The sequence below is a fragment of the Euprymna scolopes genome, chromosome 44, assembly GCF_053919585.1.
Source record: "Euprymna scolopes isolate OS-2025 chromosome 44, ASM5391958v1, whole genome shotgun sequence".
Taxonomy (NCBI): Eukaryota; Metazoa; Mollusca; class Cephalopoda; order Sepiida; family Sepiolidae; genus Euprymna; species Euprymna scolopes.
Window position 1 is genome coordinate 47,845,453 of NC_136525.1, and position 13,515 is coordinate 47,858,967.

General features: G+C 34.2%; 1 protein-coding gene across 4 annotated transcripts in view; it reads right to left on the bottom strand.

The window, feature by feature from the left end:
- The window catches only part of LOC145268835 (uncharacterized), a 1,065,816-nt gene that overhangs the window by 783,955 nt on the left and 268,346 nt on the right, over nucleotides 1-13,515 (bottom strand). For all 4 annotated transcript variants that reach the window (XM_080124499.1, XM_080124501.1, XM_080124498.1 and 1 more), the window contains exons 13-15: nucleotides 12,224-12,360; nucleotides 10,724-10,851; nucleotides 7,027-7,197 (exon numbers count right to left, since the gene is read on the bottom strand). In XM_080124499.1, the coding sequence (XP_079980625.1) occupies nucleotides 7,027-7,197; nucleotides 10,724-10,851; nucleotides 12,224-12,360 (436 nt within the window). The remainder of the gene's footprint in view (nucleotides 1-7,026; nucleotides 7,198-10,723; nucleotides 10,852-12,223; nucleotides 12,361-13,515) is intronic.

A 13,515-nucleotide genomic window follows, 5' to 3' on the forward strand; every position in this document is an offset into this window, starting at 1 on the left:
CCTTAACAGCCAAATTTCTGGCTGACACCCGTCACATCGATTTTCCCAAATCTCAGTACCCGGTATTTCAAATTTCGAGTCTATAGACTAAAAATTGACAGAGTTATTGCGTAGGGAAATGTACACAGACAGACAGACAGACAGACAGACACGTTCACTTTTATAGATATATAGATTAGTGATGGGGCAATTCCAATATTTTTCCAGATTCCGATTCTTTATGAATCTTATATTTATAAAAATTATTTAACTATAGGAATGTTATTTCCCCCCATTTTCGTAAAAACACTTGTTTAATGTGCAGATATTTTCCTAAACGTAAATTACACTTGTAGAGGGTGATTTATCGATTTTAAACTTGTATTTTAAAATAATAAAAAAAAAAAATTTAAATTAAAAAAAAAAAAACGTTTATTATTTTATCATTATTACCAGCAATGTAAGATTTTGCTTTAAACAAAATTAAATAAAAAAGACAATTAAAAGAATCGGGTTGGCATCGGGGGGGAAAAATGCATGTATTTTTCCGATTCCCCCAAATCTTCCGATAAATCGTCCCAACACTAATATATATATATATATATATATATATATTTATTTACCAGTGGTGAAAAACCGGACTAGCTGAAACAATTTGTAAACTCATTCTGGATTCACAGTAATAAATTTCATATATATATATATATATATATATATATATATATATATATATATATATATATATATATATATATATATATATATATATGTGTGTGTATTGGTTGGTTGTTTTTTGTTGTACGACATATCAACCCCTTTCAAGTTATTTAATGCCGAATCCAAAGATTTTGAAGACAAATTTTTTAATAGAATATATTTGTTGTTTTCAAGTCGGTTTCTCTTTAACCCATAGTTGGGACCCTAACAGGTACTACCACTCCGAGTCCTAGTGGACCTGGGAGCAATGGCAATTAAAGGGTTGCTCCTCAGTCCCCAAAACCCGCAAGCTGGGGCCTCACCACTGGATATAGTTTAAGGTCATATCCAGGACCTATATAATATTACTCATATATATATATATATATATATATATATATATATATATATATATATGAGGTGTACCTTGTTAATGTATACAAAATCTACATTTTCTTATCATAACATTTGATTTTATAGAAAAATAATAAATTTAAAAACAGTTTTCTATAAAAGTGAGAGTGCACGTGTATGTGAGAAAGGACACTTCTCAACCTATATACTCCACGAACTTTTATCTACAAACTTGCAGTTTGGTATATAGCATATTCAGACACGTGGGGTTTTAAATCTGGAAAAATGGGCTACTAAGGGGTAAAAATTGAAAAATTGGTACGTGGGGGTCACGACAGTTTAGTCTGTTTCCTAACTGTTTCACGAATGTGCATGCGTGAATCGTTCACGTGACAGATGACTTATGTTAAGAATAAGTAAGCTTGAAAACACTGTTTAAAGAACGTGTAACGCTAGTCTAATGGTTATCGTACTCGATTCACTGTCTTTAGGTGTTGGTTTCGATCTCAGCTCGAGTATTTCTTATTTTTTTTTATAAGAAGTGAACTATTTAGAAAAAAAACAAATAATACTCGCATGAACATGTCTCAGTTTCTGTATGAATTCAAATATAAATTTTTTACGCGTATTTTACAGCTTCTCAACCTATATACTCAACGAATTTTTGATCTACAGATTTGAAATTTGGTATATAGGATATTCAGACATGTGAAAACCTTTTTAATCAGGTTTCATCCAGAAAAAGGGGGCTGCTAAGGAGTGTAAATTGAAAAATTGGTACTAGTGTGAGGGGGGGTGTCATCGGATTTTTATCGTTTTGCCGACGAATAGGGTTTTACTAAAAATGTATGACCAAAATTATGCCCAATCAATGTACGACTGACTGCTCCTGCTGTTTGTCATATAGAAACAAAGAGTAAAATTGCTTAAATCAGCAGGAGCCGAATCGGAGATTTAGTACCTATTTACTATGCCTCCCCACGGGACAGAGTTAGACACCAGGGTCGTTTTTTAACGTGGAGAAAAGGTACAAAAATAAAAATTGTCTCAGTCGTGAAGGACTGCTCCTTGCTCCTCCACCGAAAGAGAACAAGAAATGAAAGTGCATTATGGTTGAAGGGTGTTAATATTTAGTTAATTTTTAATGCGTTTAAATTACTTATGTCTGATATCTCATTAGTAATTTATCTCAATAAAATATACATTATCTAAACCATAAAAATAAAAATATATATGTAATCGTAGCTATTTACTATGCCTCCCCACGGGACAGAGTTAGACACCAGGGTCGTTTTTTAACGTGGAGAAAAGGTACAAAAATAAAAATTGTCTCAGTAGTAGTGCCAGTTTTCGTCGTACATAATGAGCTTTAGTGAATTTGTACAACTAAATAACGTACGATTATTTGCTCCTATTGGGGTTGTTGGCGCAAAATATTGTAAAAATCTGTTGTGGTATTATTAAAATAAACAATAAAATGAATTTACTCACAAGTTTCAGTTATTTTTTTTGGCAAATATATATATATATATATATATATATATTTTTTTACATGGGGGTCACTACTTATCAAGGCCCAGAGGCCACTTAGGGATAAGGGTTATTGCGTGTACAGTAATCAATGAGATAGTATTGTAGTAATCATTAATATTGGAGATTTGATAGAGTGTCTTACTTAAGGGGGCGGTTTGTCAGGAGTTTGTTTATGTTGGACTTGAAGACGTCCAAGTTGTAGTCAGGTGGGAAACAGGTGAACGGAACAGAGTTCCACAGCCGTGCACTTCTAAGAAAGAAGCTTTGTTCATGGAATCTACATTTTGGTTTAGGCATAGATAAAGAATGGGGAAAACTTTTGACAGTGGTTTCAGCTAGATGGGTGTTTATCGTGAAAGATTGGTGACGGAGGACCAGAGATTGGAGCTCAGACGAGCACCTGCCATGGTAGTAACGATAAAACAAAGACAGGCTCGAAATGTCTCTCCTGTGGGAGAGAGGTTGCAGGGAAGAGAAAAGGGCATCACCCACTAGGCCACGAAGCCTATTTTGTACTCTGTCAAGGCAGGATAGGCTGTTTTTAGCAGCTCCTGCCCAGATGTGGCAGCAGTACTCCATCCTTGGACGTACTTAGCTTTTATTCAGATAGAGAATTGCATCAGTAGTGAGATATCTTCTGGAGCGGTAGAAGGATCCCACCATCTTTCCAGCGACATTGGCAACAGATTTGATGTACGATTTGGCAGCACGACTAAAAAATAAGCACAATTTTATATACGTCTAATTCATCTTAAAAGACCGAGACAATTATTTGGCACACTGTATTGGAAGAAATAATTCTCAGTCTTTAAGGGTTTAATTAGATAAAGTAACTTCGACGATTTCAAGTTTAATTTAAAAAATAAAACAAACAAAAAACAAGCAATAAGGATTTCTTCTACTTTTCACAAAGATTTTCTAGTGTTACATTTTTATTGTGTTACATTTTTATTGTGTTACATTTTTATTATGTTACATTTTTCTAGTGTTACATTTTTATTGTGTTACATTTTTCTAGTGTTACATTTTTATTGTGTTACATTTTTCTAGTGTTACATTTTTCTAGTGTTACATTTTTATTGTGTTACATTTTTATTGTGTTACATTTTTCTAGTGTTACATTTTTCTAGTGTTACATTTTTCTTGTGTTACATTTTTCTAATGTTACATTTTTATTGTGTTACATTTTTCTAGTGTTACATTTTTATTGTGTTACATTTTTCTAGCGTTACATTTTTCTAGTGTTACATTTTTATTGTGTTACAAAATTCAAATTTAAAAAAAAGAAGGTCACTTATAAAATTAATTTGCTAAAAAAAACTCCCGGCTGAAAGTTGTGACTACGATGAAACTTGTTTTATTTTTTACTAGCATTTTCGACCGGCTTTGCTCGGGCTTTATATACTGTCCATAATTTTATGTACATATGTATATATTAAAAAGTGTGCACATGTACGGTTATGTCTTTCTATATAATAGTCTTCCTTAACTACCATAGAGAAAAGTTGGTAGAGGCCGCAGATGTCCAATTATTTTTAAATTTGACCCCAATTTTAATCGCTTAACATTTGTTTTGGGCTCAAATCAAATTAAAATGTTTGACCCATGTCCAAGTAACCTACAGCTAAAATTTCAAGTGTTCAAGACCCAAAATTGGCGGAGGAGTTTGGTAGTGTCTGCAAAGGTCAACTCTGTAAACTTTGACCTTTGCCAGCCCAAAAACTGATTAAAAAGCTTTCTGCATGTCTGAATACCCTTTATGTAAAATTTCAAATGTTTAGACCCAAACTTGGCTGAATAGTTTGCTAGAGGCCGCAAAGATAAAATCTGTTGAACTTTGACCCGTTGGAAGCCAAATTTTCAGCAAAAAAAGGCGATTTAAAAGCTTGCCCTAGGTCTGTATACACTTTATGTATAATAGTAATTTGGTAGACACCGCAGAGGTCAATTTTTTTTTTCAAAATTTGACCCCAAATATAACCCCTTAACATTTATTGTTTCGGGCTCAAATCAAATTATAAAGTTAGATCCATGTCCAAGTAACGTATATCTAAAATTTCAAGTGTTTAGACCCAAAATTGGCTGAGGAGTTTGGTAGAGTTACCAAAGGTCAAATCGTTTAACTTTGACCCCTTCACAGCCAAGTTTCTGGCCGAAAACGGATTAAAAAGATTTTCCCAAATCTCAATACTTGTTATGTGAAATCTTGAGTCTGTAGACTGAAAATTGACAGAGTTATTTGGTAGGGAAATGTACGCACACAGACAGACAAACACACACACACACAGACATTTTAACTTTTATGTATAGATTTCACTATTAAAGAAATAAACTTGTTTATTATGTTTTATAAAGATTTAAGAAAATTTTTTTAAAGTGGCACACTGGGTTGAAAACAAAGTCTCAGTCTTTAAGAATTTGCCCAAAATAATCGCGATTAAGTCGTTTTATTTTTTTATTTTAATAAAAGATTTTTGCGCTAACGGATTCAGTGGACATCGCGCGTGTAAAAGGGAATCTATCTCTCTCTCTCTCTCTCTCTCTCTAATATATATATATATATATATATATATATATATATATATATATAAGTGAAAGTGTCTGTGTGTGTGTGTCTGTGTACATTTCCCTAAGCGATAACTCTGCCAAATTTTAGTCTACAGTCTCGAAATTTGATATACAGGTTACACGATTTGACCTTTGAGAACTCTACCAAGCTCCTCCGCCAATTTTGGGTCTACGCACGTGGAATTTTAGATATAGGTTCCTTGGACATGGATCTAACTTAATAACTTGATTTGAGCCCAGAACAATAAATTTTAAGGGGTCATAATAGGGGTCAAAGTTTTTTTTTTTTTTAAATTGACCTCTGCGGTCTCTTCCAAATTACTCAGACAATTTCTGGTCTAAATATTTGAAATTTTACATAAAGGGTATTCTGAGATAGGGCAAGCTTTTTCATCAGTTTGGGTCGAAAATTTTTAGTTACCAATATATAAATGTATGTATGTATGTCTGTTTGCATGTCTGCCTTAAACTTTAAATAGAGGCGACGGATTTTACGAAGATCGGTATCGTTTTGAAGTTCGACCTTTCATATGACAAATATCGAAAAATTGGCTAAAAACATTAATATCCTCCCCTTCAACTACGCATTTTTCTACAGGCGGTGGGGGGGGGGTTACTTTTTCGCCGATATTTTTAAAAGCTATCCTCTCCTTTATATTGTCTAACCTTAATTTTTAAAAATGTCGCTTCCGGTTTGGCGGTGGTCGTAACAGCATAAACGTTAGGTTTTACCTCGTTCTTTTCCTCCTTTGCGGTACCGGTTCGAGCCTGTCTTCCTACTTTTTTTTTTTTTTTTTTTTTGCTCAACATACACATCCAAACACCCGGGAAACAAATATCGAAAAATTGGCTAAAAACATTAATTCCGTCACCGTCAATTGGACACTTTTCTACTAGGAGGGTCACTTTTTCCGCCGATATTTTTGAAAGTCATCCCCTCTTTTCGATTGACTAGCCTTAATTTAAACATCTGTCACTTTGCGATGGACCCAACGGCAAAGACGTCACTTTTTTTTCACGTTCTTTTCCTCCTTTACGGTATGGGTTTGAGCCTGCCTACCTGCCTAATACCACTTCTTTTTTTTTTTTTTTTGCTCAATACACACCTCCAAACACCCGGGTAACGCCTGGCACCCAGGCTAGTTATTCATAAAGGTTATATCTTATGCATAAAAAAATCTAGATTTCGTAGCAGTTATACTATATTATTGTATTAAAAAGTTTGGGTTTTGTATGGATTACACCTTAGTATAGCATACAGAAATTTCGATTTTATCATAGGGTATTTTATTTTTTATAGTATGCAACATTCTCGATTTTATAGGGATCATATTTTTTATTGCATACGGAAATCTAGATTTTATAGGGGTTGTATTTTTAACTATATACTGTATAAAATATTGCATACGGAAATCTAGATTTTATAGGGGTTGTATTTTTTATTGCATACGGAAATTTAGATTTATAGGAGTTATATTTTTTATTGCATACGGAAATCTAGATTTTATAGGGGTTGTATTTTTTATTGCATACGGAAATTTAGATTTTATAGGGATCGTATTTTTTATTGCATACGGAAATTTAGATTTATAGGAGTTATATTTTTTATTGCATACGGAAATCTAGATTTTATAGGGGTTGTATTTTTTATTGCATACTGAAATTTAGATTTTATAGGGATCGTATTTTTTATTGCATACGGAAATTTAGATTTATAGGAGTTATATTTTTTTATTGCATACGGAAATTTAGATTTATAGGAGTTATATTTTTTATTGCATACGGAAATTTAGATTTTATAGGGGTTGTATTTTATCATTGCAGAAATCCAGATTTTATAAAGCCTTATACTCTATTACAACATATTTTAGACAAGTATTAAAAAAATACACTTACCAAAGTGTTTAATTTATCCAATGATAATTTCGATAAGACTTCCTCAACGGCCCTGACATCTTGTTTAGTGCAGAAAGAGATGGGTTCATTTTGAGAGGGATCCGCACCAGTAGACCACAGATTCTCTTGACAGAGCACATTGGAGACATTGTGGCTATTTTCCAAGAAGTCCTGAAAAGAAAAATTAGTAAGTTACAAACTCAAATATATTTTCCGCAATTTTGAGATGGGAATCGAGAATTTGCATTATTTGCATTATTCTTCTCATCGTGAGTGTTATTCTCACAAAGTTTGGGCCGATGTAACCTCCAGCCTTATTCAGGTGTATCTTGTCTAATTCTGGAATCTTTCTGTCGAACTCGGGAATCTGCACAGAATTTCAAATGATACTCTTTATTTAATTTACAGGGGTATCGCACTCTTTTCGGCCAATGGAACTTCCAACCTTCTTCACATGTATGTTATCTAATTCTGGAATCTTTCTGTCGAACTCGGGAATCTGCACAGAATTTCAAATGATACTCTTTATTCATTTACAGGGGTATCACACTCTTTTCGGCCAATGTAACCTCCAACCTTCTTCAGGTGTATGTTGTCTAATACTGGAATCTTTCTGTCGAACTCTGAAATCTGCACAGAATTTCAAACGGTACTCTTTATTTAATTTATGGGGGTTGTATGTTCTCGTCCCGTCAGCCATGTCTGAGTAGCAGTCCTAGATAATTCGAAGTTGTATCTCCAACCCCCAGAAGAATGTCACTTGCAACTGAATAGTGGACCCGTCGCTTAATGGATAAAGTACAAGGTAAAATTCAGTTTCTGAAGGTTGATGGTTCAATTCCCAGTACGGTTGATACTGTAATGTGGGGACCGTTGCAAAGAAAGAAACAAATTTTTTTTAAAAAATTCTGTTTTAGCAAAAGGTTTTTATTACCATTACTTTCCAAGCATTTTTTTTTTATTTTTTACTGTTCATTTCGTATGTTGTGAGATTAACAAAACCCTGCCGCTTCCACACCAGCTTAAAAGTCTCTCACTGCTACAGTGGAGTAACACGTCCATCTTCTCGGCAGCATTTTTTATTCTCCTCGATTATGTGGTGTCTTTTTTTTTCTTGTGACGCAAGCCCGTGCATACTTGCTAATTTGCATAATACTCAAACAGCTGCTGCTGCGAATACCTTCATTAGCTATCCATCCTTCGGCTGCTACTGATATGCTTGTACACGCTCTGTTACAATACTAAGAACACAATTAAGAATTTCAAAACATTTCTTCCGGGTCATGACTGATAGAAAAAGAACATGCTACCCCGTACCGTGAATTAAATAAAATTTTCTGCTAAAAATTCCGTACATATTCTAGTGTTTGCTAGTAAGTTTCCCCGAGTTCAACAAGATAAACCTGAAGAAGGCTGGAAGTTACATCGACCAAAAGTGAATATAGCACTAGAGATGAGAACAGTAGCCTGAAGAATCCAAAGAGTTAAGTTTATTGCAAGGATACCAGGCGTTGCCCGGTAGTATGAATAAGAAAACAGAGGAGGTTTATAAACAATGTGTTTTAACATTTTTCCTTAAAAATTTCCCCAGTTTTGATGTTTATTTATGAAAAGATGGCATACAGCGGCTAAGATTTTAAAATGGTCACCCATCTGGTACAGACCGAGTTACACGTTGCTTAACTACTTTCTTTAAAAATTTCCTCAGTTTTGATGTTTATTTACGGAAAGATGGCGTACAGCGGCTAAGATTTTGAAATGGTCACCCATCTGGTACAGACCGAGTTACACGTTGCTTAACTACTTTCTTTAAAAATTTCCTCAGTTTTGATGTTTATTTACGGAAAGATGGCGTACAGCGGCTAGGATTTTGAAATGGTCACCCATCTGGTACAGACCGAGTTACACGTTGCTTAACTACTTTCTTTAAAAATTTCCTCAGTTTTGATGTTTATTTACGGAAAGATGGCGTACAGCGGCTAGGATTTTGAAATGGTCACCCATCTGGTACAGACCGAGTTACACGTTGCTTAACTACTTTCTTTAAAAATATCCTCAGTTTTGATGTTTATTTACGGAAAGATGGCATACAGCGGCTAAGATTTTTAAATGGTCACCCATCTGGTACAGACCGAGTTTCACGTTGCTTAACTACTTTCTTTAAAAATTTCCTCAGTTTTGATGTTTATTTACGGAAAGATGGCATACAGCGGCTAAGATTTTGAAATAGTCACCCATCTGGTACAGACCGAGTTACACGTTGCTTAACTACTTTCTTTAAAAATTTCCTCAGTTTTGATTTTTATTTACGGAAAGATGGCATACAGCAGCTAAGATTTTTAAATAGTCACCCATCTGGTACAGACCGAGTTACACGTTGCTTAACTACTTTCTTTAAAAATTTCCTCAGTTTTGATTTTTATTTACGGAAAGATGGCATACAGCGGCTAAGATTTTGAAATGGTCACCCATCTGGCACAGACCGAGTTACACGTTGCTTAACTACTTTCTTTAAAAATATCCTCAGTTTTGATGTTTATTTATGGAAAGATGGCGTACAGCGGCTAGGATTTTGAAATGGTCACCCATCTGGTACAGACCGAGTTACACGTTGCTTAACTACTTTCTTTAAAAATTTCCTCAGTTTTGATTTTTATTTATGGAAAGATGGCATACAGCGGCTAGGATTTTGAAATGGTCACCCATCTGGTACAGACCGAGTTACACGTTGCTTAACTACTTTCTTTAAAAATTTCCTCAGTTTTGATGTTTATTTATGGAAAGATGGCGTACAGCGGCTAGGATTTTGAAATGGTCACCCATCTGGTACAGACCGAGTTACACGTTGCTTAACTACTTTCTTTAAAAATTTCCTCAGTTTTGATTTTTATTTATGGAAAGATGGCATACAGCGGCTAAGATTTTGAAATGGTCACCCATCTGGTACAGACCGAGTTACACGTTGCTTAACTACTTTCTTTAAAAATATCCTCAGTTTTGATGTTTATTTATGGAAAGATGGCGTACAGCGGCTAGGATTTTTAAATGGTCACCCATCTGGTACAGACCGAGTTACACGTTGCTTAACTACTTTCTTTAAAAATTTCCTCAGTTTTGATTTTTATTTACGGAAAGATGGCATACAGCGGCTAAGATTTTGAAATGGTCACCCATCTGGCACAGACCGAGTTACACGTTGCTTAACTACTTTCTTTAAAAATATCCTCAGTTTTGATGTTTATTTATGGAAAGATGGCGTACAGCGGCTAGGATTTTTAAATGGTCACCCATCTGGTACAGACCGAGTTACACGTTGCTTAACTACTTTCTTTAAAAATATCCTCAGTTTTGATGTTTATTTATGGAAAGATGGCGTACAGCGGCTAAGATTTTGAAATGGTCACCCATCTGGTACAGACCGAGTTACACGTTGCTTAACTACTTTCTTTAAAAATTTCCTCAGTTTTGATTTTTATTTATGGAAAGATGGCATACAGCGGCTAAGATTTTGAAATGGTCACCCATCTGGTACAGACCGAGTTACACGTTGCTTAACTACTTTCTTATGAATACATTTTTCAATCCTCACATCAAGGAAAGATGGGGTACCCATTCCGTATTGGCCAAGCTACATGTTGCTTAACTCCTTTACTAGTACGCAGTTCTTCTAGTTGATTCTAATGTGTATTGTACCTACCTTGATTGTTTCCGGGTTTATTAATTCTGTGAGGACGCTTTGGGTAACATTGGGTCCAAATCTGTGCAACCTGTTGTATGCAAAACTTAACGAGTTGTTCGAGCTGAATTTCAGGTAGTTTGGCAGATCTAAAAAGACAGATGAATGACATTATGAAATTTTACACGTATTTTGCTTGCATCGGCATGGTTAGATAACAGTACTTTGAAACGCACACTTATCGACAACACCTGTTTCGTAACGCAGAATCATTCACGGAATTATTATGTCAATTTCTGAGCCTTATTTGTTTTTCTTACATAGGGGTCACCACTTATCAAGGCCCAGAGGCCACTCGAGGATAAGTGTTATTGAGTGTACAGTAGTCAATGGAGATAATATTTTAGTAATCGTTAATAGTGGAAATTTGGTAAATTGGATTACTTAAGTGGACGGTTTATCAAGAATTTGTTTACATTGGACTCGAAGACAACCAAATTGTAGGGCAGAGATAGACATGAGGTTCGTTTTTTTTTTAATGTCGGGAAAAGGAATAAAAATAAAAATTGCCATTGTCGTGAGATATTTCTCCTCCATTAACTGAGAACTACAAAATGAAGAAAAGATCCTACACTTTGAGTTATATATTTTTTTATTTAGTTGACAACAAAACTGATGAACAAGAAATGAGGCATCAGGCAACTCAAAATCTGGGGAGCGGGGGTGGGGGGGGGGCTCTTCGATCTTTGCCCGAAGGCCAAGTAATATAATTAGGATAGATAAAAAAAAAGATCTCGCATTTATTCATTAAGATTAACGTCCACCGCTATCCTACTTTTCAAAAAAAAAAAAAAAAAAAAAAAAGATTTAGCTTTTGTTCATTCGGATAAACGTCCTTCGCTATCTCACTTTCCCCATGCAAAAAAAAAGTAAAAAATTTCGCATTTATTCCTTCAGATTAACGTCCTCCGCTATCCCACTTTCCCCATGCAAATATATATATATATATATATATATATATATATATATATATATATATATATATATATATATATATATATATAGCATTTATTTATTCAGATTAACGTCCCCACTCCTCCGCTATTCCACTTTCACATGCAAAAAAAAAAGAAAAGAAATATATATATTTAGCATTTATTTATTCAGATTAACGTCCTCCGCTATCCCATTTTCCCCATGCAATATATATATATATATATATATATATATATATATATATATATATATATATATATATATATATATATATTATATATATATATATATTTAGCATTTATTTATTCAAATTAACGTCCTCTGCTATCCCACTTTCCACATACAATATACATATATATATATATATATATATATATATATATATATATATATATATAGCATTTATTTATTCAGATTAACGTCCTCCGTTATCCCACTTTCCACATGCAAAAAAAAAAAAAGGTTCTAACCCTAACCCTGGTCTTCACCTTTCCAGTTGACCATAATTAGTTGACCATAATTTACCTTTTGCAGCTTTTAACATTGTTGATGAAAGCTGGACGAATTTTTCCGCTGTTACCATAGCTTGATTCAAACCAGACAAAGTTCGGACTTTATCGTAGAAATACTCCATGACTTTGAGACCATTCGTGAAATTGGAACTGTAATAGGAAAGAAAGTTTGAAACAAACATTTTAATAAACTTGTGATTGTTGTGATTTCGGATTTTATTTTTTCCATGAAAGTGCTGCAATATCTGATTCTATCATCTTCCTCATCATAACAATAATAATCATCATCATCAACGTAATCAACATCATTATCACAATCATCATCATCATCCCCTTTATCATCATAAACATCAACATCATAATCATCATCATCACTGGATTCATCACTACGATCATAATCACCATAATCATCACCATAATCAAAATAATCATCACTGTAATAATCATCATTAACATCACAATCAGCGTTATGATCACCATTATCATCACTATAATCAACATTATCATGACAATCACCATCATCATCGTCATCAACATCACAAACATAATCCCCATAATCATCATCATCATCATCATCATCACCACGATCACAATCATCACCATCATCAAAATAGTCATGATCGTCATCATCACCATACTCACTATATTCACGACTGTCATCATTATCGCCGACATTATTAGTCATTAATAATCATCATCATCCAAATAATCATCATCACTAAAATCATGATCGTCATCATCATAATCGTTATCATCATGATCGTCATCATCATAATCGTTATCATCATGATCGTCATCATCACCATTATCATCATTATATTCACAACTGTCATCATCATCGACATTATCATCACCATCCCCACCATCAAAATTCATCATCATAATCATGACTCATCATCATCATCGTCATTATCAATTTTACATATGTTAAACTGCTTCTACATATTAACTTACTATCTCTGGCCAGGTCCTTATCCCTCTTTCTATCAAATTCATCTCTGTTACTTTTTTCCCCATGTTTTACCTGGACAGGAGTTATTCCCGCCATGGCATCGCTCATTGATGGCAGCCATAGCCACAGTATCAGACGCAGAGTTTCCGCAGCATAATATTGCGTACTTCTGGAAATACACGCTTGTAAGCATACTACACTGTTGTCTTTGAAATAATATTTTTCTTGGTCTGTTAGGCTTAAGTTTAAAATGGCATATAAATTTACCCTGAAAATTGAGTTAAATCTAGCTGATATAGCAAATTAAATATATAGCGCTATGGCGTAGCTAGAGGGGAGCGGGGAGGGCGGTC